This window comes from Mya arenaria, chromosome 5, assembly GCF_026914265.1.
Source record: "Mya arenaria isolate MELC-2E11 chromosome 5, ASM2691426v1".
Taxonomy (NCBI): Eukaryota; Metazoa; Mollusca; class Bivalvia; order Myida; family Myidae; genus Mya; species Mya arenaria.
Genome location: NC_069126.1, coordinates 38,260,117 through 38,287,697, shown reverse-complemented (window position 1 = coordinate 38,287,697; position 27,581 = coordinate 38,260,117). Strand labels below are relative to the sequence as shown.

Below are 27,581 nucleotides of genomic sequence, written 5' to 3'. Positions count from 1 at the left end.
TGCTTTCAAAACAATGTAAAGCTTGGGTGAATGATGCAATTTAATGGATTTATATGCTGATTATTTTAATTTAGTTGTGTGTAACCTTGGCTATTCGGCGCAGTTTTTGGAGTTTCTGGTAAAATCATAATTCTTTCTACCAAAAATTCTAGTCCTATTTGGCCTTAGATGCTTGGACGTTAACAACAATGTATGTACTTTAAACTCCCTGACTGTTGTTATAAATGTCTTGCTTCATTTGCCTTGATATTTTTTATAATCGTCATTTTTCTGTCAAGCGCATTGGTACTCAAAACTATTGTATCATTAGAAAATGTTTATTTGTTAGATTTAATCTCTTGAGTGATATGGATTGAAATTAAGACGTTATATCTTCATTGAGATGTTAAGTATATATTTTCCTTGATAATTCTAAAAAGTTAACTTAAAGGCAAAACTATATGTAATTTTGTGTTGACATTCTAGTGATACAGTCTATTTGTATATTTACAGTTTTTACCACACAAACACACAAATGTACGTACACGTGTACACCAAGACTGGAATAAACAAGTTAATCGACCTCTCGTTCTATATTTTCCACCTTGGGAAATGGTTACTACTTCCTGTGAGTATATTCAGTATTTATATGAGGCAGTACAATTTATCACAGGATTTATTTTTTGGGAAGATAGGACAAATTCAAAAATATTTTACCACTGCAATAAAGTTGTCACTAATACAACTACAGCTATCACTGAAGGCGATTAATATCCCCAAACGCAGCCTCTCATTATGATTTATCATTGTATGAAGTTTTATGCTATTCCATCTAGTAGTTTTCGAGTTATGCTCCGGACAAGAAAAAAGTAACAAAGGGCAATAACAATGAAATTGGCTGAAATAGAATTGCGGTTCCTGTACACTACACTTCCTCTCATTATGATCTATCAGTGTATGAAGGTTTATTAAATTCCATCCAATAGTTTTCAAGTTATGCTCCGGACCAGAAAAAAGTAACAAAGGGCAATAACTCTATAATTGGCTGAAAAAGAATTGCAGTTCCTGTACATTACACTTCTTCTCATTATGATCTATCACTGTATGAAGTTTTATTAAATTCCATCTGGTAGTTTTCAAGTTATGCTCAGGACAAGAAAAAGTGACAAAGGGCAGTAACTCTGTAATTAGCTGTAATAGAATTGTGGTTCCTGTACACTGCACTCCCTCTCATTATGATCTATCACTGTATGAAGTTTTATTAAATTCCATCCAATACTTTTCAAGTTATGCTCTGGACCATAAAAAAGTAACAAAGGGCAGAAACTCTGCAATTAGCTGAAATAGAATTGCAGTTCCTGTACAATGCACTCCCTCTCATTATGATCTATAACTGTATGAAGTTTTATTAAATTACATCCAATAGTTTTCAAGTTATGCTCTGGACAAGAAAAAGTAACAAAGGGCAATAACTCTCTAATTAGCTGAAATAGAATTGTGGTTCCTGTACACTGCACTCTCTCTCATTATGATCTATCACTGTTAAAGTTTTATTAAATTCCATCCAATAGTTTTCAAGTTATGCTCCGGACAAGAAAAAAATAACAAAGGGCAGTTACTCTGTGAGAAGCTGAAATAGAGTTATGGCTCTTGTGCACTGCACTTCCTCTCATTGTGCTTTATCATTGTATGAAGTTTTAATAAATTCCATCCAGTAGATTGCAAGTTAATGTCTGGGAGAAAAATTGACAGCAAAAAAACAAATAAAGGGCAATAACTCACTAATTAGTTTAGGTAGAGTTATGGTTCTTGAACACTGCACTTCCTCTCACTGTGCTTTACCATTGTATGAAGTTCCAATGAATTCCATCCAGTACTTTTCAAGTTATACTCCGGACAAAAAAAGTAACAAAGGGCAATAACTCAGTAATAAGCAAGAATAGAGTTATGATCTATCACTGTAAGAAGATTTATTAAATTCCATCCAATACTTTTCAAGTTATGCTCCGGACCAGAAAAAAAGTAACAAAGGGCAATAACTCTGTAATTGGCTGAAAAAGAATTGCGGTTCCTGTACACTACACTTCTTCTCATTATGATCTATCACTGTATGAAGTTTTATTAAATTCCATAAAGGGCCATAATTTGAACAATCTTGGTAGAGGACCATTTGGTGATCCTACCTACCATATATCAACGGCCTAAGCCTTGTGGTTTGGGAGAAGAAGATTTTTAAAGTTTTTCCTTTTGGTTGCCATGGCAACCAGAGTTCTGCATGGAATTGAATTCTTTGAACAACTTTGATAGAAGACCACCCAAGGAACATCCCTATGAAGTTTTATTAATATTGGCCCAGCGGTTAAGGAGGAGATGTCTTTTAAGCAAATTGTTGACGGACGACGCACGACGGACGCCGGACAAAAGGCGATCACAAACGCTCACCTTGTCACAAAGTGACAGGTGAGCTAACAATGTGGCCTTTTGTCAAAAGCCATAACATTTTAACACTAGCTACTTACGTTTGAATTCCTGGACCCTATTTGTATCGAAGTGTTCTTGGAAACTATGCAAACATGGATGGTGACCATTACACTGATCGAAAGACAAAACAATGCATTCTTTTTTGCGCTTTGTCACTTTAACAAACTCTCGCGTATAACAAAAATATCGATAATATAACTTACCTGGATTGACAATCAATAGAGCCAAAATACTAATTGCGTTTGCATTAAATTTTTGTGGTCACGTGACTTTTTTTTTCATCCCCTATGTGTTTGAAGATCAAATTGTTTTTTTAAGTAATCAATAAACACAATAGAATAAAAAAAATAATAAATAGGCCATTAAACTTCAAGATAAATACCCGGTACATTTGTAAACTCATGAAAGGGAAGTAAAAGTACACTTTGACTTATGTATTCAACTGCTATTGGATTGAAATTATTAGGCAAGTGAACATAATTATAGTAAATAAAATATAACTCACATCCCTTGATATGACATTAGCCTACCTGTCACATTTTACTGCTATAAATGTACATTCAAAAGGGCTATATAACTTGAACACAATGCACTACATGCATACATTTTGTAGAATGTTGTCAATTATACTTTCCCTGTTGATTCATGTTACTGTCACAAACACTTACTTTTCAAACATAAATGAAACACCTTCATTTAAATTTTGAGATATAACCAGGGCTTCAAAAAGTTTTAGATCTTAATGGGCACAGGCGCATGTTGAACCAGCTACCTCAACCAGCTCCCCCACCTCCCACCACCTAACAAAAAAAGAGGCCCATAAGGGCCTATGCTCTACTGGCATTCAAATGGGGTTCAAATGCAAAGTTAAGAAATGCATGTGCACTCAGATTATTCGTAGACAATGTACTTATTGAAAATGTAACTTCGAAGAAATTGCTTGGAATTGTTATTGATTCATCATTGTCATGGAACCTGCAAGTTGACTTTGTCTGCAAGAAAGTAACTGCAAAGATAGCTCTTTTAAAAAGACTTAATTACTTTTTAACGGATCAAATGAGACATTTGTTTTATAAATCGTATATACTTCCTATGTTTGACTATTGTTGTAGTGTTTGGGGAAAAAGCAAGCAAACGCATACGAAACGAATAACCATGCTTCAAAAAAGAGCTGCTAAAATTATTCTCTTTAAGCCTATTAGAACGCCATCGCATGAATTATTTAAACAATTAGAATGGCTTCAATTTGAATACCGTTGCAAATATCAAACGGCTGTTATGGTATATAAATCTATTAACAATCTTACACCGAGTTATATAAGAGACATTATAAAGTTATCAAACAATACAAGATATGGATTACGATCTTCTACGCGACAAGACATTGCCCACATTCGACATAAAACTCAATACAAGAAACACTCGTTTGCAAGCTACAGCGGGACAGTTTGGAACTCTTTACCAGAACGAATACGTAAATCGAACACGGAAAAGACATTTAAAGCCTGCTGCAAGAAGTTCTTTTTACATCATCAATTGCAAAAACCGTTGTAAGAATTGTACGCATAATTCCATGACTATTGTTTTTACATTATATATATCTCGAGTAAGGTGTTTAATACATGTGTGACTGTCGTACTTACTTAGTTAATAAATTTTAATGATACGATTTGTTAACCTTTAGGTACAAATTGATGTATTGTTCGGCATTGATGTTATAATTAATGTATTATATTCATGTTTCTTTATGTTTTCGTATAACATTTTAATACGTACCCTTTTGAAATAACATAAATTTATGCTTGCGTTTTCATTCTAAGCATTTATGTGTGTGTGCGTGTGTATGTTCTTTCAGAAGGCCACATTGTAAATAAGTTGTGTGTTATGTTTGTTTATAATATAATGTCTATGTCTTAATGTGTTACCTTCTTTAAATAAAGTTATTATTATAATTATTATTATTATTATTATGGCTCTTGTGGTCATTTTTAATCCAGAGCATGTATGTATGGGTCAAATGCAACAAACATATAGTTCACGTTTTGTGTTTGGGTTACCTGAAAACGTTGCACATTCAACATCTGAGGACAGAAAGTGTTGTAAGCAGATAAGTTGCATTAACTATTTTAATATGTACCAAGTAAAGGTCATCTGACAAAAAAAAATTGCTTTCAAAACTGTACTCATGGTCAAAATTTCATTTCTGTAGCTTTAAAAATAAAAAAAAGTTGGTCAAAGTCAAAGTCATCCGAAAACAACATTGATGCTCTTTTGCAAAACTGTCGCATGGTCCAAATATCATTGCTGTAGCTTTAAAAAAAAAAAGAAGGCCAAAAGGGGTGGGGCCAGCTTTGGTCCCAGGGGCATTATTTCAATTGTTTTGCTAGTCATCATATGATGCTCCACAACAAATATCAAAGGTATGAGTCTTGTGGTTTGAAACAAGAAGATTTTGAAAATATTTTTTAAATAAGTCTCTAGGAAACTTGTGACCCCCGGGGCAGTGCCAGTTTTGACCCCAGGGGCATAATCTGAACAAACATGGTAGCAGACCACTTAAATTAAGCCTTGTTCAAAATAGCAAGGATCTGCATAGCTGTTTCAGACAAAAAAGTTTTTAACATTTCCCAATTTAAGTATACCAAACCTTTGAACCTGGGGGCGCGGCCAGTAATGACCCCAGGGGCATAATTTGAACAACATTCTCAAGCAATTGTGACTTAACATGTACACTTGGCTAAAAATAGACTACGCTTATGTAGACTTGGTTAAAAGTAGACTTAGCTAAATATAGCATTTTTTTATACTTTCAAGACCCATAATCTAGGCATGCATGGGCGGATCTGGCTGGTTTTCAAAAGGAAGCAAGATCTCATGGATATCTAAATACTGTACAAGTTTCATCGAGATACAATCAAAAAAGAAGACTGTATCATGTTCACAAGCGATTGTTTACAGACGCACGGACTCACATACTACGTACACATTACCAGTACACATTACCATCGCATAAGATCTTCTGGCCTTTGGCCAGTAGAGCTAATAAAAAAGTGAACAATATACAAAATATTTGCATATAAGTCAGTAAAATATGTCTCCTGTCATCTACCACCTGATTACAAGCATCTGCCAATTAGACCATACATGTATATAGTGTTCATCTAGCCAAACAAAGCAGCTGGTTGAGTTTATCTGATAGTTATCTTGTCCATTTTATTGGGTGTTGGGGGGATTTGTGAATGACAAACCAGGTTTATGTGTTAAATTTTTTATTGACTTGGCCATTTTGGACTGAAAATATAACAAGAGGCCCAAAAGGGCCTATGCTCTACTGGCATGGCTTTTGTGGTCATATCAATTCACAGCATGTATGTATGGGTAAAAGGCAACAGACATATAGTTTATGTTTTGTGTTTGGGTTACCTGAAAACGTAGCACGTTCAACATCTGAGCCCAGAAAGTATTGTAAGCAGATTAGTTGCATGAACTATTTTAATATGTGTGAAGTAAAAGTCATCTGACAAAAAAAAATGCTTTCAAAAGGTCAAAGTCAAGGGCATCCTAGGACAACATTGATCAATTCACAATCAATTGTGCTGAGATGGATGCACAACACACAAAAAGATTTTCAAACCTTTCCAGATTTATGTTTACCAAACCTGTGAACCCTGGGTGTGGCCAGTAATGACACCAGGTGCATAACTTAAACATTCACAACCAATTTTGTTATTATAAGATGATTGCACAAACTCAGGGTTCGAATTTAACTTTGAGGAGCACTAGCAAAATTTTGCGAGTGCTTTTTGAAGCAACTCTCAAAATGAAAAATCAACTTGCAATTTTATTTTTTGCTTTATTCCCTTATAATATTGTCTAACAGTAGAATTTTACACCTAATACATATTATGAATATTAGAAAGTATCAATCTTGAGTGACTAGACTTCTAAAACTTTAAGATTGCTTATCCTTTTTAAGGGGTACGGAAAGACTCATCAGATGCTGGCCGCGTTTTGATAACAAAGCTGTCCAATAATTTGACATTGTTCACTTTGTATAGTTACCCTCGCCATCGGGTAATACCCATTCGGCAAGCACGCTACAGATTTCATTCAGTCTATAAGTATTAAAAACAATATAATGTGTAAAAACAGTAACGTTATAAATATAGTTATAAATATAAAAGAAATAAAAGCAACAGTAAATGTAGCATGGATGATTTGGACCATGAAATATATTGATTGACGCAGGCTATTCACTTTGACAGTTGGGCGGAAATATATTCAATAGTTGATGGGGTTTACATATAGTGCGCGAAAGCGCTAAATTTAGCCAATGATTGAGCTAGTTGATTACGTTATTTGTATTCACTATGTACTATGCACGCCTCGGAGCATCCTGGAAAGGTTCGAGATTAAACTCCGCCTTTTCCGTATTTGTTCTATTTTTGAAAACTTACTAGAGCGTAACTCCGTACTGTCTTCTTTATACTGGTTGTTTAAACATGCCACTTTTAGCCTGTTTACACATGACTATGTAGCGGAGTTACGTTCATGTTTATTCTACTTTCCTTTTAACATTTTGTGGTCTAGAAAAAGCCACTCGCAGAATTTTGCGAGCTTGAATAAAAGTCACTCGCACTTTGCAAATGTCGCTCGCATTTTGCGAGTATGCATGTCTAAATTCGAACCCTGAAACTACAGAACTTAAAGCTAAAAAATGGCCTTTGGGCTTTCAACAAGAACAAGGCAGAGTAATTCACAAAATCAACTGCAAAAGCAAAAAGCAAATTGTCTCTCAAAATCCTAGACTTGCAAATTGTCTCCTCTAGACTTGAATTTACATGTATATGTAAACTTGGCTAAAAATAGAATTCGCTCATGCAGGCCTGGCTAAAAATATTAAGCATTTCTTTAAAACTTTCATGGCCCATAATCTAGGCATTCATGGGCGGATCTCGCTGGTTTTCGAAAGGAACCGAGCTCTAATGGATATCTAGATACTGTATAAGTTTCATTGAGATACAATCAAAACTGAAGACGGTATTGTGTTCACAACCAATTGTTTACACAATAGCATTTTTTTATACTATCAAGGGCCATAATCTAGGCATGCATGGGCGGATCTTGCTGGTTTTCGAAAGGAACCCAGCTCTAATGGATATCTAGATACTGTACAAGTTTCATCGAGATACAATCAAAACTGAAGACGTGTTCACAAGCAATTGTTTACAGACGCACGAACGCACAGATGCACATACTACGTACACATTACCATCCCATAAGCTCTTCTGGCCTTTGGCCAGTAGAGCTAAAAAATGAACAACTTTCAGACCGATTTTTTAACCATTTTTCTGTTAATGAAATCGGTCATACATGGTCAAAATCGGCCAAGACAGGCAAATTGTGAGAATTGGGAAGCCCTGGATATAAGCATAAAATGTAATCCCTTGTTTCAAAAAGTCAAGCACAAAAATAATTCAGAACAAAGTAAATGGAATACTGTCCCTGTACTGTACCTGTATGATTTGTAGCTGAAGTTTTCCTTGCCTGCTGGCAAAACCGGTACACTGCCATCATCTTATATGTATAGCATTCCAACTGAAAGAAATAGCAACACAGATAAATTAGGTCACCATTTTCATTAGTCCAAATAATTTTACATGGACGTTTTTTCATATGGCAAATCCTTCTTTAATAATAAGAAGAATCTCATTTGTCCACAGGCTTCATCTAATCATATGTCTAGTTTGCACATTTAATTTATTTGGTTGGTTAATAGTTATTATAAAATAAATATTGACAAATCAATAAATGTTTTGGCTTAATTGCAAACTCCATCAAATAAAACACAGTAGGCAATCATTGGAGCCATAACATTTTGTAATGTGTTGAAAATGCTCCAACGCATCTTCCATTATAGTGCCAATGAGTGGAATATGGATGTAAGCAGTGAGTATGATTTCTTATTTTTCATTTTTAGAGGTTTATAAAAGTAAATTAAAACAAGAGGCCCAAGAGGGCCTATGCTCTACTGGCATGGCTCTTGCGGTCATTTTCAATCCAGAGCATGAACGTATGAGTAATAGGTAACAAATATATTGTTCACTTTTTGTGCTTGGGTTAGCTGAAAATGGTGCATGTTCTACATCTGAGGATAGAAAGTGTTGTAAGCAGATTAGTTGCATTAACTATTTCAATATGTGCCAAGTAAAGGTAATCTGAGGGTAAAAAATATTTGCTTTCAAAACTGTACTCATGGTCAAAATTTCATTTCCGTGGCTTTAAAGATGTACTCTTACTCCCAAATAAGATTAACCATAATTAATATAATTGTTTTGATATACCTAAAGCAATGAATAATTGTCGAAAAATGGTTCTTATGAAGGATACCTAGTTTAATTTGAAAGAAAGGTGCAGATACTATAGTAAATCACAGAAAATCTTGAAGCATTCACCAATCATTTAATATTTTTTGCATTTTCAGCTATTAAATACACGGTTTAATACAATCTTAAATTATCAGGAATTAATATTTTCCATAAATGCATTATTTAGTCAGTAGTTAAAGGTTTATCACTCAAAATCCATGTGTGTTATACATGTGTATGTGTTGATTTTGAATAAGAGTGTCACTTTAAAAATAAAAAAGTTGGTCAAAAGGTCAAAGTCAACGATATCCGAGGACAACATAGATGCTCTTTTGCAAAACTGTACACATGTTGGAAATTTCATTGCTGTAACTTTAAAAAATTTAAAAGTAAATCAAAAGGGGTGGGGCCAGCTTTTGCCCAAGGGGCAAAATTTCAAATGTTTTGCTAGACGGTCATCATATGATGCTCCACAACAAATATCAAAGGTATGAATATTGTGGTTTGAAACAAGAAGATTTTGAAATTATTTCTGAAATAAGTCCCTAGGAAACTTGTGACCCCCGGGGCTGTGCCAGTATTGACCCAAGGGGCATAATTTGAACAACCATGGTAGTGGACCACTTAAATTAAGCCTTGTTCAAAATAGCAAGGATCTGCATAGCTGTTTCAGACAAAAAGGTTTTTAATATTTCCCAATTTAAGTATACCAAACCTTTGAACCTGTGGTGTGGCCAGTAATGACCCCAGGGGCATAATTTGAACAACACTCTCAAGCAATTGTGACTTTACATGTAAACTTGGCTAAAAATAGACTTCGCTCATGTAGACTTGGCTAAAAATAGACTAAGCTAAAAATAGCATTTTTTTATTCTTTCAAGACCCATAATCTAGGCATGCATGGGCGGATCTGGCTGGTTTTTAAAAGGAACCAAGCTTTAATGGATATCTAAATACTGTACAAGTTTCATCAAGATACAATCAAAACTGAAGACTGTATCATGTTCACAAGCAATTGTTTACACAATAGCATTTTTTATACTATTACTATGATCATTCTTTTTGCATTATATTTTGTTGCAAAATATTGAATAATAATGTCTTTAGTACAATAAAAAATGAACATTTAAATTTAAGATTGACCTATCATATTTTGTATAGAAATGATTGTCGATTGATCTAGAATTGACTCAGATAACTTATAATTCTTTCTTGATATTATAAACATTTAATGTTATATTTTGTATATTTGTCATCATATTTGCAACTTGCATAACTTCAGTAATTTCTTAAGCCAACACTAAATTCTTACTTTTGACTGTTGTCACTACATTTTAGCACTGTTTTTGTTCTATGGTTTTGCTATCATAAGAATTAGTCTTAAACACCTATGCAAGGCAGACAAGTTGTGATAAGCATATATTAGATCAAAGAAACAAGGATTATCTGAAAGGAAACTCTTAATTCTAAGCTGAGTAAAACACTTAAGATGACAGTGCCAGTTGTTGGCAACTTAGCCTCAAATTAAGTATTGAAACCCATGACTTCTCACTGTCCAGGTTGTCATTTAACCTTGGACAATAAACATCGGAAGTCTGATTTGGGTACTTGTCATCTTATTCACAGGTATGTGGTTTTACTCTGTTATTAGATTGTTATTATATTTTTGACTTTAAAGCTTGGAATTAAATTAAGTTCTTTAAATAGGCTAAAATAAGTTATGTATATTGTTGTTACAATTATGTTGCAAATACCCACTGTTGACCTTATAATTCACTTGTACTATATATTAGTCATACAAGTTGTTTCTCTATTTAATACATTCATATTTATTCGTACCTTTCACATTGCTAAGCGTTGTTATTATCAATATTCCCCAAATATTGTTAATATTCCTTATTGTTACATATTCATGCATTTACATCATTATGCTGATTTACTTTAATATTTAGTTTATTATAAGTTGTCATTTAACCTTGGACAATCAACATCGGAAGTCTGATTTGGGTACTTGTCATCTTATTCACAGGGACGACCCTATCTAGCAATCTTCGCTGTGCCGTCTTCGGGTAGTCGTTCGACAACAGAAATTAGCGTCATAATACTATCAAGACCCATAATCTAGGCATGCATGGGCGGATCTGGCTGGTTTTCGAAAGGAAAGGTAGACTGTATCAGGTTCACAAGCAATTGTTTACACAATAGCATTTTTTATACTATCAAGGCCCATAATCTAGGCATGCATGGGCAGATCTGGCTGGTCAATTGTTCACAAGCAAATGTTTACAGACGCACGGACTCACATACTACGTACACATTACCATCGCATAAGATCTTCTGGCCTTTGGCCAGTAGAGCTAATAAAAAAGTGAACAATATACAAAATATTTGCATATAATTATAAGTCAGTAACATATGTCTCCTGTCATCTACCACCTGATTACAAGCATCTGCAAATTAGACCATACATGTATATAGTGTTCATCGTAGCCAAACAAAGCAGCTGGTTGTGTTAATCTGATAGCTATCTTGTCCCTTTTATCGGGTGTTGGGGGGGATTTGTGAATGACAAACCAGGTTTATCACTTTATGTGTTAAATTTTTTACTGACTTGGCCATTTTGGACTGAAAATATAAAAAATGAACAAATTTCAGACCAATTTTTTAACCATTTTCTGTAAAAGAAATTCGTCATGCATAGTCAAAATTGGCCCAGACAGGAAAATTGTCAGAATTGAGATGCCCTGGATAGACTTTGCTAAAAATAGACTAAGCTAAAAATAGCATTTTCTTACTCTTTCAAGCCCTATAATCTAGGCATGCATGGGCGGATCTGGCCGGTTTTTGAAAGGAACCGAGCTCTAATGAAATTACCATTGCATAAGCTCTTCTGGCCTTTGAGCTATAAATGGAGAATGTAGTTCCACATAGGATTTGCTATGTGTTGTTTTTAAATGTAAAACTTCTGAATAAAATTTAAAATCTGATCATCTAGAACTTGCATAACTTGCTTTAGGTTACTAACCTATGACATCATGCGTGTGATCAATAAAATATACTTATATTACTGGAAGTAAATTATATTTTGCAACATTGTCGAAATTTTCCACAAAATAACAAGGTGGGAATGCCTTCTAACCTGCACAGTCAACGTTCTATGCATCTTTGATACCCATGACCTCGAGCAATTGTACAAAATTCTTGAAATAGTTTTTTAGTGCATAGTGTTTTTAGAAGTTGAAATTCCATAAAAGTGCTTTTATTACTAATGAACAAACTATAGGTATGAAAATAAATGACTACCATAAAGAGTGCATAAAAATCCATATATGGGGTTATACAGAGAAATTAGAAATCAGGGGAGCCAACTCTCGCAACATCCGTTTCAAAATGTCAGCTCCCATGGACGAACGTGTCTTTTTAAAGGAAAAAATCATCTTCATTGTAATATCATATATACATTTTTTTATCAAGTAAAATTATTATTTATTCAGCATTTGCCCATGTTATATCTTGCTAGAAAAATATTTAATTCATTTCAACATGATGTAATGATAATTGTTAAGTATTTCATGTAAAAGATTGGAACATTTTTTAAAATGCTACATGTAAATACATTTTGTACTATATTTTTGTTCCAAATTATGTAATATCTGTTTTAAAGTGATGAAAATGCTGATAATTATGTAAATAATTCATCAGTTTTTGGTTGATTTTTTTAATAAATATAAAACTACTGTATGGTATATACTTGTAATGTGGAAAAATCAAGTTTTTATTCTCAATTATTTTAGAATAGTTCAAGCCCGGAAATCCGTATGTGGGTTTTTCCAATATTTACGTCACGTGACACCGGTACAAACAAAGTCAATCGATAGCGCCAAATTTAAACGCTGTTTTTAGCAAAACAATCGTAATTTAAGAGTAAATAAACACAACATGGTTACAAAACGCTGCAGTTGGGGAACTTGCAAAAGTGACAGTCGGTATAAAGACAAGCCACACATGAAAGACGTTTATTTTAAGCCATTTCCTAAACCAACAAAGAGCCACGACCGTTGTAAACAGTGGATCAAAAATTGTGGCAGGCCACATCAGGATCTATCGGTTGAGAAAATTGGAAAACATCATTTCGTATGCTTGAAGGTTTGTTTGTAATGTCCTGATGTAAGACTAAATATTAGTTAAATGAAGAATTCGTATCGGAAGTGCAGTTTGCAGGCCTATATTATTGACAGTGGTTGCTTGATATTACTTTTTATGAGTATTAACTCTATAAGACCAGCACACTGTCGTTAAGTTTATTTGTCAATGTATTTTGGTAAAAACTTAAATACTTTGTAGCTGATACAACAATGAGTTTATTTATTTTCAGCACTTCCTTGAGGGAGCCATAGATCCAATACCTGCCACCTACCCCACCCACACCTCAACACCCATTGCCACTTCAAGTCGCAAACGACCTTCAGAGAGGAGAACACCTCAACAGCAGTCGAAAAAGTCTAAATTAACATATTCCAACCGTGATAATTTTAGCACTGATAACAGCAGACATGAAAATATCTTTCTATGCAATTTAAACCTACCTGTGTTTCAGGATATCATTCAGTGTGAAAATAGCCCAGATGTTAAAATAGAGAGTATTAGTAGCACAAAAGACTTTGGAACACAGACATCTGATAACACATCGGTTGACTTTATTCACTATATTCTAAAAACCAATGCTACATGTTTTCAATATACTGGTTTCCCAACAGTAGCACTTCTTCACTGGCTTTTTGACTGGATATTGCCTGCAGCTCAAAATACTAAGCTTTGGGATGGTAAATACAAGAACACTCCACGTTCCAACCAAACCCGAGGGAGAAAAAGAACATCACAATCATTATTTATAGAAATGTTACTCTGTTTAGTTAAAATCCGAATGGGATTTGGAAACAAACACTTGTCATACCTGTTTGGTGTATCTAATAGTCATGTCAGTAGAATTTTTATCTCTTAGACCAATTTGTTACACCAGTGTTTACAGGCTTTAATTATATGGCCTTCAAAAGAAATAGTAAAAGTAAACTTACCCCAATCATTTGCTAGATATCCAAGAACACGTGCAATTATTGATTGTACTGAGTATTTTGTACAAAAGCCATTGAGACCAGCTGCTCAAAAGGCAACATGGTTAAATTATAAGCATTCAAATACATTCAAACAAGTAATTGGTATATCTCCATCTGGGGCTATTACATTTATATCTAACATTTACCCTGGTTCTATAAGTGATGCCAAAATTGTACAAGTTTCAGGATTTATAGACAATATTGAAGAAGGCGATGATATAATGGCTGATCGTGGTTTTAATATAAGGCACTTGTTACTTCCAAAGAAAGCTACACTAAATATACCGGCATTTACACATGGAAAATGCCTCAGCAGTAAAGCAATTAAACGTTCAAGATCTATTGCCTCTGTTAGAATTCATGTTGAAAGAGCTATCCGAAGAATGAAGACCTTTAAAATTTTGTCAGGCACAATTCCATTGAAGTTTCGATTTCTGTTGAGGCAAATTACAACAATTGTTGCAGTTGTTAGCAACTTACAGCCATGTCTCGCCTAAAGCATATGCCACATTCTCTTTTTTGCCAAATAGGTTTATGAGTATACATTCTTTTTATGTATAAAAATTAAGCATTTTTATGTACATGTGTTCTTATGTCAGGGAATAATGTATACTTTTGTATAAAACCAAAACCCAAAGTGGAAGTATGAAATCAATATGTATGTACAATACTTATATTTGGTAATAAATGTGTGATTACATTCTTGAACCTGAATTTTGAATTTCCACTCGAGCATTAAAACCTACATCTTGTAGGTAAAGTTGGGTACAAGTACACAAAAACAACTGGATTAATTACTCCCTCATTTAATAACTTGCTTTTTTATCATATCAGAAGATAGATGGACTATACAACAGATGCAAACATCGAACAATGTTTAATGGTATTTATACATCAATTATGGTACAAAAGCTCATGCAGAGAGACTTGTATGTTTCAATATGAATATGTTATTCAATAACACATTAATACAAATATGAATTTTGTTCATTTAAAGATTGCTCCAATTGTATTTGAAATATAGAACAAAACAATATTTAACAATAACTTTGCCAGTGTGTAACATTTGTCATAAAAAGCAGGTCAGCATATTGCAATATTGTGATTGTTTTCCTTGGACCATACTATTGAATATTGTAGATATATTGCCTTTCATGGTTTTCATGTTTGAATATCAGGAAAGCAATATACTTTGTGTACAAATTATACCAAAATAATGGTATCACAAGGCATCAATATCAAATGGATGGAAAAATACAGGAATGCCATTTGTGCACCATATACCTTAAAGATATAAATTGATCTCACAAGAGCAACAATTCTTTTAACATATGTTCTAAATAACAGTTGTAATAAAACTGTTATGCTGTCTACATGAGATGAACACAGACAAGGCATTAGTCCTTCAATTTGTACAGCATATGTTTTTCAAAAGTGGAAAGTATGCATCAGTGTAAAACTTAAACAATTTATTTTTAGAATTATTCCAAAATGACTCGTCAAAGTCAACTGTTATGGAACAAATGCCTTTGTGTGTGTACCCAACCAACACACATTTTGTGAGGCCAGTTACTCCCATTTGTCCTTGTACTTGGTCAAAATATGTATGTGAACGCCTCAATGTTAAATTATTGTTTTCATCTTCAACACAGACATTTGCAAGTTTCAAGGCATTTTTAGGGTGAAAACACTTATATTTATACATACACTTTATTTCAATCAAAAATTTCCCACATATTTTGCAATCAACTATTCCATCTGGTGAACAAGCTAAAATTGGGTCTTCATTAGAAAAACAACTGGCCCAGTAACTTTTACAGAACAATGTTTATGTTTAAACCTATGTGTCTTTATAAAAATGTCACAGCTTTATTTTCAAATCGCTGCCCAAATAATATGGAGTCTGGAATAGAGTTTTCTGCAAACACTGAATTTTTTTGGAACGCAATTGCTGTTCGATTTAAATCAGTTGAATGTGTAATTTTATGAAAATTGGATGCAGTTAATAGTCCTTTTCTCATCCGATGCCAGTTATTATTTTTTGATTGACCTCTTGTTAATTGTTCAATTTGCTCACATTCATTCTCTGAATAAGTAAGATAATAATACATAAATATATTAGAACAGTTACAAGATAAATTTTCACATATATGTTCCTTCATAAATTGTTCAGCTCTTTCCATTGGTGTTTTGACGCTCAGAGGTGATGAAGTACAATTCTTTTTATATGAGCAGTCATACATGGCACGTAATCCGCAGGCTGTTGGTTGAAGAGTTTTCACTTTTTCAAGGAAATCGTTAGGATCTGGCACTGGATACTCATCAGACAATGGCGAATACAGTGGCATTGCTGTCTGTGTGCTGCAAACAGGAAACAAAAACCTTAACTGTAGGCAAGTAAGAAAAGGCCAGAGTATGAAATGTTAAGGTTATTGTCTTAAGATGGGGCTTGTTGGCAGTTTATTTTCATCTTTAAAAATACATCTATTTATACATATATAAATATATATATATAACTTATTGATTGGGTTTCAGACAGGGGTGAGGAATGTTAATCTAATATTTTATAGCCTTTAATATTTCATTAAAACATGTTTCAAAAATCACAGTACATCAGTTTCCAGTTAATAGGGTTTTTTTTGCATTTTTTGGTACATGTAGTATCATGCAGATAATTTTGGGTTAATATAAGTATTGGAAAAAATAATTTATGTGCACACATGTTTATCAAAAAACATACAATGCAGGAGAAATTATTTTTTCCAATTCTTATATTAACTCAAAATAGGTACTTAGCCTGTGCTCATCACTAATACAGACACAGCCTGGTTATTTTTAGAAAACATTTAGTTCACCTATTACCTCTGACTCAATTTCATATGGTGGGTGCTAAATATAGAACTTATCTTGAAGTAAATTAACTAAACACAAATGAAATATACCTGGGCTCCACCATAATTGAAGTCTCAAGTTGTGAGGCAGGAATAGATTTGCCTAGTTGATCGGCCTGAGAAGCACGCCGAACCCACATACATGGCCCTGAAGTACAGCTGGTCTTCTTGAAGTCTTGTACAAAGTCAAGGACTTCGAAGAGGGTTGCCACAACATGTCGACAGTATCCATCAATGCTATCAAAAAGCAATGGTATTAAGATGAGCAGCCACAAAACATCCATGCCTAAACAAACTTATAGATAAATATGTGGCATCAAATTATATCTTATAATTTGGAATGGGTTTATATAAGAGTATCAATAAGTAAGCTATGATAAAATATGATCTAAAATAACAAATTAAATATTAGATTATATCTATGGATGTTTTTTGTATAACTCAAGTTCATGGTACTGAACTATTATACAGATCAGAGAATACAAGTTATCCAGGGTCTGTTATCTAAGTTGGTAGATAATTTTTTGTGCACAGGATGTCCTGGGTTCAATCTCCAGACGGGCTTCAAACTTTTCTGAGTATGTGAGAAATTGTGTCCAACAAGGGACCGTGGCCAGTACCCTGCATGTCAGTGAGACTGCACTGCAGTTTAACAAATATAGCCAGTGGATATATGGTCCAGCAAGTTAGAGGGAATCTATGTCTCAGTTCTATTAATTGAATATATCAGTTATCCAGGGCTGATTAGCTCAGTTGGTAGAGCATACAACTTCCAAGAACAGGTCCCTGGTCCGATTCCCAGGTAGGCCACATACTTTTCTGCATAGATCTGTGACAAGTATTAAACATGAAGTGTAGTTAAGGAAGAGTAAATTAGACCATTACCCTCCTTTGCAACTGCAATAGGCAGATTGAATGGATCCCTCGTCACTGTTCTTCATCATGATCCAACAGCTGTAGTAGCCTCTCTTGGATACTGGATCTTTATCATTCGTCCGCGGTTTCACATTGGCTTTCACAGCAACAAAGGCTGCAACAAAGAATAAAACATACATTTTATGCATCATAATTCAATATGCTGCTGAATTGTTTTTACTTGCAATGATAGCATAACAATTAATTAAGCGTCTGATAAAACAATTGAAAAATAACCTTTCCTGTTAAACTTCATGATATAAATTTATATGCACACATGAAATTTGTGTGCTATTTAAAACATTATTTGTTTCAAAATGGTGGTAAATGTACATGCATAATGACAAGATTTTTATCATCATCATCATCATCATCATCATCATCATCATCATCGTCATCATAATCAAATTATAGTATTTAAAACAACTACATACTGACAGAGTCTTACCAGTATTGGGATATGGCACCGTCTCAATACCTCGTGTATAGCCATCTCGGAACATAGAATATCCCTCAAGCTGGTGATATGCCCTTAGGGAGGCGTGATCATAGTTATTGAAAGTTATTAAGTAATTGTAGATGTCAAAAATTGACAGAACTGGCACGATAGACAGATCGTTAGTCCCAGACAGCCGTTGTGGAGACACAAGGCACATGTCACTCAGCATCAGCTTCTGACGAACGACTTCAGGCCGATCTTCTAATAATCCGTCGGGATCAACCTCAATCCTCAGCTCTTCTGCCAAACTACAAGTTCTACTAATGCAGGTTTCCTAGAATTACTAAATGTGACACCCCTTTCTCTCAAATAACGCTGTAAGTCGGCAACAGAACGGCTACGAAACAGAAACAGTACTCATTTTGATAAATGCAAATGGCGGTTGTATTTGTACCGGCATCACATGACCAAATTATTGGAAAAACCCCAAGTGAGTCATTTCCGGGTCACGACTATCAAGTTATCTCTTAAAATTTTTTTACTAAATTATCAATTGTAACCTGCAATGTATAACAAAACAGCATATAAAACATAACTGATTGTAATATGTTTATTCATTTAAAGACATGTATGTACAAACCAATATAGTTTTGGTTATATTTCTAACATATTCACTTGTTCCGTTTCGATGATATAATCGATGATTGATCGAAATGGCTCGTCCGATTATTTTCGATGATCGATTATGACTTTGGTCCGATTTTCAATCCCTAATAATCAGACACCACTGAAGTGTTAAGTGGGTGTGCTGGTTCCCTTGAACTTAGTTTAAGCCCTAAATAACCTTTAAATACTAATTTTGAAACCCTGAAACCAACCAGAATGTTCTTGACACACTAAATTTGCTCTTAAAGTTCCGTCATTCCCAGAACACATCCATTGAGCTCCATGGCACACATTAATAGTGTTTTAGATCATGGGGAATGGAAGGGCGGCCTGCCCTGCCCTTATTTGACCCCACCCCGTTGCCTCTTTTTTAACAACCTGTCATATTTTTCCAGCCCTCATGCACCCTTCTGGCCTTTAAGAACATTGTTAATCTCAAAGTTAAGCCCTAAAAATATTTCATTGGTCAATATCGCCGTCTCCTAATCTGTCACAGATCAGCGCGTGATAAGGCATACGACTGTCATCACCGTGGGTCGGATTAACGTAATTCACGCTAATCAGGGTGCTAATTGTTGTTCATTATGACATCAAAACATCGCAATTTGCCATTTATAATTGGTAATCTACTTATCCGATTATTGGGTCTTGTATCATCCAATTATAAAACATCACAAGTAGGCGAAGTTATTAAACGTCAAACAATCAGAAATGTACAAAAAAGACACTGGTCAAATGATTAAAGTATGTTAAAATTTGATAGAAAGAATTATATGAAAAGTTGTCAAGCATAAGGCCAGAGTTTTTTATTTTTCGTTTTACGGGAATTCTTACAAAATTAAGCACCAGGTGGAGGGAATAAAAATAAGAAAAAGATGTCGAAAAATGAGCATTGAGAAAAAAGAATAAAAATAAGATGGATTTTCCATATTTTTTTTTTATTTTTTTATACAATGCATGTTTTGAAGTTGTGCACACTTGTTTTGTACTCCATACTGCCTGTTGTATAATAGTGTTGCGCCACAGCTGTTAGAGGGCATTATTTTAAAAATTACAACTTCTTCAAATATATTCGTAGTGTCCATACTTTCAGAAAGTCCAAAATTTCTCAAGTTAAATACTATCTAAGTTATGTATTTCTTACAAGAATAAATGCCAAAATGTTCCAAGTTCGCAGAAAATAAAATGACAGCCGCAGCATAAATGTTATTCATTTTAAATCTTTGTAAAATTATCAAACATTTTGCCAAAAATCAGTTATTAAAATAATTATAGATAAATATGAAAACCTAAACAAGAATGCCATTTCCCAGCAATTTCCATGGATTTGGCCATAAACTGGCTGAAAATTGGCCGGGTCGTTTTGAGTGGCTGGTGTCTAAACAGAGTGGCCCATATTTGGCCAAGAAACAGCCAGAAAACAGCCAACTTTCGACCTGACATTTGGCCAGTGGCCGAGAAATGGCCAACCCCGCTGTAGCAGAAACAACAGCAGCCATATTGGATATATATGGGAAAAAAACGTTAAGTGAAAAAAATCCAGACTTCCTAACGCAGATTTAAAATATAAATATAAACAATTCTCACTCAGGACCTAAATATTTGCAAATAATTGGTAATCGATTAAATGATGCAACAATAGTCTGTATTATAAAGGCAAAACAAGCTGTCATTTTCACATCATGATAATTTTAAAATCAATTCTGTATATATATGTGCATGATTTTAATATGTGCTTCTACACTTTTGTAGTCTTTTTAATAGTCACTGAAACTTGCACTGGCAAAACCAAAGACATCTGGCTCATTGTTTGTGTCTAAAATGTTGATTAATATCATTTTGGGTATATATAATGAGATAAACAACACATCAGAGGAAATTTAATGTCTGATATACAAGAAAGAAACAAGGTATGTACATGTAACTCAAACTTACCAGATTTTACAGTTGAGTCGAGTTTTTTTAAGTTTCTTAATCAACATACAATCCATTTTAAAATAGGTGACATGAAAAGAGGAGTCAATGCCCTTTAAAATGGTATGCAATATGTTGGTATAACTTTATTGTCTTTTAGACAAACAAGCCAAATCCAATGTCACATTCTCCTCTTTTTCTGTAGTCAGAAACTGTACAGCAAATTCCAATTTTCAGTGTGTCCCCGTGTAAACAGGTCTACACACAGAAGCACAGGTGCTCGTCACATTGCCTGGATACAGTAATACATACTTATTTCATATTTTCTTATTATTATTTTTTATTTATTTTTTTATTTTTTTTATTTTATTTTTTTAAATTATTTATTTATTTCGGTCAAGATAGTGAAAACATGTGCAAAAAATCATCAATTCCAAACGGCTAATCAATAGAGCATAGTTCCTAAAATAATTGAGATAATCTAATAATTTTTTACTGTTCTGATAAGGTAAGATTCCCATCTACAAGAAAAATATAACTTTTATGCTAGTAAGATTGACTTTTACGGCATATTCCAACAAAATGCACCGACCAGAAGCTGAAATTCGCCATTACGAAAGAACCGGGAGGTTGAAAAACAACGTTTCCCCCCTAAAACACGTTAAAAACAGACTGACATGCAAACTTTCCGTATGCATTACAAAGAGAAGCTTAAAATATCATTCATACCGTTAAAAACTCATTGAGTAAGACGCGTATTTATCCAAATCAAACTTTTTTTGTTGCAGTATTTCTACTTTCACTTCGAATCACCTTCTTGCAATTTTGACCTTGACCGCGCACTCGGCTATGACTTAAATACACGAAGCGTTTTCATTGGACGGCTACCATCGACTTTCCTTGTTTTAATGACGTAACTGGAAAAACATTCAAATGCTATCCAAAGTCAAAAAAGGGCATAATTCTGTCAAAAGACTTGATAGAATTACCTCCTCCTCTGTACAGGTTGGGGGCATGATGGTGAACAAGTGTGCAAAGTTTCAAAGCCAGATGACAATTGAATTGGAAAATATTTGAGGTGGTACGCACACTTTATTGTAAATTCTAAGTCAAACAAGAGCTGTCGTATGACAGCGGGCTCGACTTCACCGTTTTGACTTAGAAGTGAATAAAATAACAATCTAATATTACCAAGTTTAGTCTATTTATGTCAAACCTAACTAAAATTATTCAATACATAAGGTGACTTTGATGCTGCCCTCCCACCACCCGAAAAATGACGCAATTCATTCAAATAAATTGATTTCCCATATTGAAAATGTGGTAAAGAATATACAAATATGCCTTTCAAAAGAAATTAAAAAAAAAAAAAATTCAAGGGCCAAATAGTATAGCCCTCCTTGTTTTCCCTAGGTAAAAAACTGGTTAAGAATGTAAAAATGTGCCTGTCAAAAGAAATAAAAAAAAATAAAAAAATATTGGAGGGACATAATTTGTATTTAGGGTTAAAATGGAGTTATGTTTCTTGTTGTAAGATGGTCGGAAATTATTTTGAATTTTATTAAGTGCATTGAACGAAAGGTATAGAAGTTTTTTATTTAAATCCCAACTTGCCCATAACTTTCACTTGCCTATAAACTTTAACCTAAGTCAATCAGGGGCCATAACTTGTATTAAGGATATAGAATTATGTAACCTCATTGTGTGATGGTCCTGAACAACTGTGTGAAGTATTAAGTCAATTGTACAAAGGGTATAGAAGTTATTAATAAATATCCCAACCTGCCCTAAAACTTTAACCTAAGTTCCATAGTCAATCAGGGGCCATAATCTGTGTAAAGAATAATATGGAGTTATCTAACCTCATCATGTGATGGCCCTGAACAACTGTGTGAAGTATTAAGTCAATTGAATGAAGTAGTATAGCCCACCTATTCTTCAAATAATCGAGCTAAAAATGAAAAAAGTTGGAAAACAGTAATTCTGTGAGAGTGAAGCTTTAATTAAAGAAAGTATACTGATCCTTTTTGGGCCCACTCTGCCCTTTTTCATTTCTAGCTAAAACACTACATTAAAGAGAGCACATGCCTACCTCTTCACTTAACAGTTGGCTGGGTACATATCCTCGACTTACCATGATTAACATGTTGAACAAAACAATGAAAAATTTTAATTACTTTTATCAGACATGCTATTTTATCATCCATATTTCCACAATTATTTAAACACAACAGGTCAAACGTTCACACAAATATTGTCAAAATGGTAGGGATTGAAAATCAAACCAAAGTCATAATCGATCATCGAAAATAAACGGACGTGCCATTTCGATCAATCATCGATTATATCATCGAAATGGAACAATAAATTACAAATATATCCAACACTATATTGGTTTGTACATACATGTCTTTAAATGAATAAACATATCAGTTATGTTTTATATGCTGTTTTGTTATACATTCCAGGTTACAATTGATAATTTAGTATAATGTTTTTAGGAGATAACTTAATTCTAAAATAATTGAGAATAAAAACTTGATTTTTCCACACTACAAGTATATAACAGACAGTAGTTTTATATTCATTAAAAAGATCAACCATAAACTGATGAATTATTTACATAATTATCAGCATTTTCATCACTTTAAAACAGATATTACATAATTTGGAACAAAAATATAGTACAAAATGTATTTATATGTAGCATTTAAAAAAAAATGTTCCAATATTTTACATAAAATACTTATCAATTATCATGACATCATGTTGAAATGAATTTAATATTTTTCTAGCAAGATATAACATGGGGAAATGCTGAATAAATAATCATTTTTACTTGATAAAAAAAAATTGTATTTGATATTACAATGAAGATGATTTTTTACTTTAAAAAGACACGTTCGTCCATGGGAGCTGACATTTTGAAACGGATGTTGCGAGAGTTAGCTCCCCTGATTTCTAATTGCCGTATAACCCCATATAAGTCCGTACTGTTTCCAATTTTAATGAAAATCTGCACATCACGGTTACTTCCCTTTGCCGTACATTAGCGATAATCGATTATGTAATAATGAAATCAATTATCGCCGACCTCGGACACAAATAATTGACTTTCGACAATACACGATCATCGTTTTATCCCTACAAAATAGCACAGACACTAAAACTAGGCCGCCATCTTGATTCTAATACCTTGATTGCAAGCTCCGACATAATGTAAGTCAGCACATTTTTAATTAGGCCAATACTGTTTTAATCAATTGTTTTCTGAGAATAACAGTCAAAAGTTAATTTCAAAATGTCAACTTTGTAATAAAATATTTACAGTATTTTATAAACATAAACAAAATATCATGTCAAATTACTCGTAGTGTTGGAATAGTATAATTTATCCCCAAGACAAAACTGTCTCTTCCGTATGTATTTTCAGGGACATTGAACATTCAAGATGACTTAAGAACATAAGTGCCTTCCTCTCTGATCATTTTGTACATAAGCTTAAAGCTGCACTCTCACAGATCTATCCTTTTTACAACTTTTTCACTTTTTGTCTTGGAAAGAGCAGATTTTTGCGTAAATACAGTACACTCAACAAGTTAGACCCACTTTCCTTGCTCACTCTGAGGGACAAAGTCTATGATCGCGGATTTCCTCAGAGGGTAAAACTGTTGCCCTCGCTAAAAATCCCCCCGAGTTCCTCCGAGTGGCTGGCTTAAAGCTGAGTTTAATATGAACGATAGCGTTGGAAATCGTCCGATTTTATGATCCCGCGGCGGAACTCCGATTCTTATCAGATAAGCAAGAAATCATTCTTGTTTAGAAGTTATTTATTTTTATGCTTATGCACGTCAAAGATTCTTACATGTACTAACGTTTAATTTGTATTTGTGTCCGTAAACGCCAATTGAATATTTACTTGAATAATAAACATTGAATCATAAATGTATTGCCACTAATTTTATTGCATCATAAAGAAGCAGACATTATACACGCTTCTGAACCATGACCTCTGACGTCAAGCGCTTGATCAATACAATGTAGAATATACTTTTAATTATTGGTGGTTAAAAATAGCTTTGAATTTCCCACAAAAAAACGAGGCAAGAAGGCCTTCAAAACCATGCGCTGTGAACTTAAAACGCGTGTTTGACCTCCTGATTTACCGAAAATGTGTAACCTAGCCTTTCTCGGATGAAATGTGTTTATCAATGTATTCAGTCATTAGCAAAAACACGTTTATAAGATGCATGTGAAACTAGTGAAATACGACTGCATTCTTGTGGTAAGCTTACTTTATGCAAAACGGGCAGAGGAAAAAGAATAATAGCAATTTACTGGAGCCGTCGTAAGCGGTTGAACATTTTAATAAAAAATAAATAAATGCAGACAATGCGAATGTCCTGACAGTCGGACATGTCCGGTATATTTCCATTTTGACCGACGAAACTTTTGTTTTGGTCGGTCAGAATGTCCGGGGAAAAATTACAGTCAGCACCGTTTAATTTTCGGAAAATTTACTTTCAGTTTCTAAATAAATGTTCAGAGTTATTTTTAACTATTATATCATGATTATTCAGCGTGTTAATCCGTGTATCACTATTTGTAAACCCCGTTTCGAAATGTTTCCGTAAAAGCCGATAAAACGCGTAAGGTTCCGATCTCAGCTCGTACTATAGTACTTTTATTTTACGGAAATGTTCGGAAATTATAAAATGTATTTATTTTCAGCGAAGTGGTTCCCGGCAATCGTGTTAATTTAAATATGATGATTAATATACCGAGCTGACTTTCTTTCCGCTCTGTTTAACATTGCCAATAACAAGAAATCTACTTTCGTTTTTGCATAAATGTTGTGCCTGAGTTTGACTTGTAGTACAATTCGTTACATTTTATAACTGTATTGTATCTTTAATTTAAAGATGAATTAAAAGAGTAAGATCTAGATGTTCCATGGGTAGGCTAACCAGATATGAGTTTTCTTGGGGGAGGCAAGGGAAGAAAAAAATTATGACATAAGATTCGAATATTGATTTTTTTTTTACATGATGTTTAGCTTTTTTTGTAATTTATTATAGTACTGTAGGACAAATCTAACCAAAAAGATCTAAACCTTTTATAATGGGGAATTACAAAACTTATTTAAAAAAGAGGCTTAAAATCAAGGTTTAGGCTGATGTAACCGAATACTGTTTGTAACATTGCGACAGGTAAAAATTTGTTGCGACAGGTAAACTTTAAGTGTTTACCTGTCGCAATGTCCTGTGAAGGAGAAAAAGTTTTCGCGTTGTCTGTAACTGATCACCCTCGGAGGCCCTTAAATTCAAACTCCAAGGGACGCGGACAGTTGATAAAATCATTGTGTTGGCCGCGATAGCGAAAATCCATGGAGGGAAACGAAAAGTGGGTCTAACTCGTTCAGTGTACTGTATCTGCAAACCAATGATATAAGATTGCTGACATAAGATCAGATCGCAGATTTTCATATTTCCATTCGAAAATTAATGTTTTATGGCTTAAACCAATACTAAAGGTTTAAAAATAATGCATAAAACATCAATTTTTGAACTTGAATATAAAAATCTGTGATCTATTTTTTGTCAGCAGTCTTATATAATTGGTTTCCATGCATTTTCGCAAATATTGGCTTGTGGCTGAACGTCATTGATAACAGCAGACGAAACAACCAGCAATTTTTTAAGGATTTTATGTGGCATATATATGGTTGGTTTCTATGGCAATTAATTTGGGATTAGTAAAACTACATTGTTTGCAGTGTTAACACTTGTTTGTAGTAAATTTATGTGTAATGAAGACAATTTCGCAAGTTTGAAGATATGTGCAAATCTCATGACAAACAGGTAAAAACAAAGATAGCAGCAAATCAAGGTTGGTCACGACTATGACGATACCACTAGTGACAAAAGCACCGTCACAACAATTCTGTAGAATGCTCACCATACAGTTCACCCACCCCTAGCAATGGCTGTGCCAGAATATTTTTCTCTGAAGGTCACTTATAATAGTATGATAGTGTTATTCTAAAAAAAGTTTAAAGTTTTAATTAAGCAAACAATTTCAGAATTTATAAAAATACTACGTTCTGCATTTAATCAAACTTCATATTTCATCAAAACCACTGACAATGGTATCATCACCCCATTGGAAATAAGTTGAATAACTTTAATGGGTTATCCTGTGTTATATATTTGTCACATTGAATTAAATCTTTGTTAACGCACGTATGTATCCAAAGCATTCTAATGATGTTGTGCTTTAGTATAGATATCATCACTAATACTTTGTTAATCAGTCTGTGTTATAACTTTATGAGATATTTGGTTTGTTACTATGACATATATATGCACGAATCTATCCATCTATCTATCTATCAACACTGGCCATCACCTACAGTATCTTTAATTATCTATCAGACAACTTTATGAAAGCAGATCCGATCTTACCACTTTCCAAAACAATGTTCCACAATATTATTATAAATGCCTGCTTTGTTTGATTTTACTGAGCTCAAAATAGTCTAATCGATTAATTAAACCGGTATAAAAGAAAATCCCAAGTTATTAACCTCCTACACAGTGCCACCAATGGGCGCAGATTTAAACGCAGATAACAAACTAGATTTACGCAGATAATATAGACAGAGAAGGGTTTTAAAGCTGCACTCTCACAGATTTACCGTTACTAACGGTTTAAGAAAAATGCATAAAACATCAGTTTTTGAAATAAAATATAAAAACCTGCGATCTAATTTTTTGTCAGCCGTCTTATATAACCCGGTCTCCGTGGATTTTCG

General features: G+C 33.8%; 2 protein-coding genes across 2 annotated transcripts in view; both read right to left on the bottom strand.

Moving 5' to 3' along the window:
- The window catches only part of LOC128234618 (zinc transporter 9-like), a 308,991-nt gene extending 281,711 nt beyond the window's left edge, over positions 1-27,280 (bottom strand). Inside the window, exons 1-2 of the mRNA XM_052948969.1 lie at positions 27,232-27,280; positions 7,977-8,058 (exon numbers count right to left, since the gene is read on the bottom strand). Coding sequence (XP_052804929.1) covers positions 7,977-8,037 — 61 coding nt within the window. The 5' untranslated portion in view covers positions 8,038-8,058; positions 27,232-27,280. The remainder of the gene's footprint in view (positions 1-7,976; positions 8,059-27,231) is intronic.
- Positions 14,733-23,105, bottom strand: LOC128234619 (uncharacterized). Its single transcript, XM_052948971.1, has 4 exons — positions 18,197-23,105; positions 17,719-17,863; positions 16,885-17,070; positions 14,733-16,303 (listed from the first exon to the last, which is right to left on the bottom strand). The coding sequence occupies exons 1-4, from the start codon at positions 18,414-18,416 to the stop codon at positions 15,793-15,795; spliced, it is 1,062 nt and encodes a 353-aa protein (XP_052804931.1). The 5' UTR covers positions 18,417-23,105; the 3' UTR covers positions 14,733-15,792.
- Positions 27,281-27,581: the final 301 nt, after the last annotated feature.

Coding starts and splice junctions, on each gene's coding strand:
- LOC128234619 (XM_052948971.1), bottom strand. CDS start 18,416: ATGCTGAGTGACATGTGCCTTGTGTCTCCACAACGGCTGTCTGGGACT. Junction 17,864..18,196: donor GGTGCCATATCCCAATACTG/GTAAGACTCTGT, acceptor TCTTTGTTGCAG/CCTTTGTTGCTGTGAAAGCC. Junction 17,071..17,718: donor TATTGCAGTTGCAAAGGAGG/GTAATGGTCTAA, acceptor GCTTTTTGATAG/CATTGATGGATACTGTCGAC.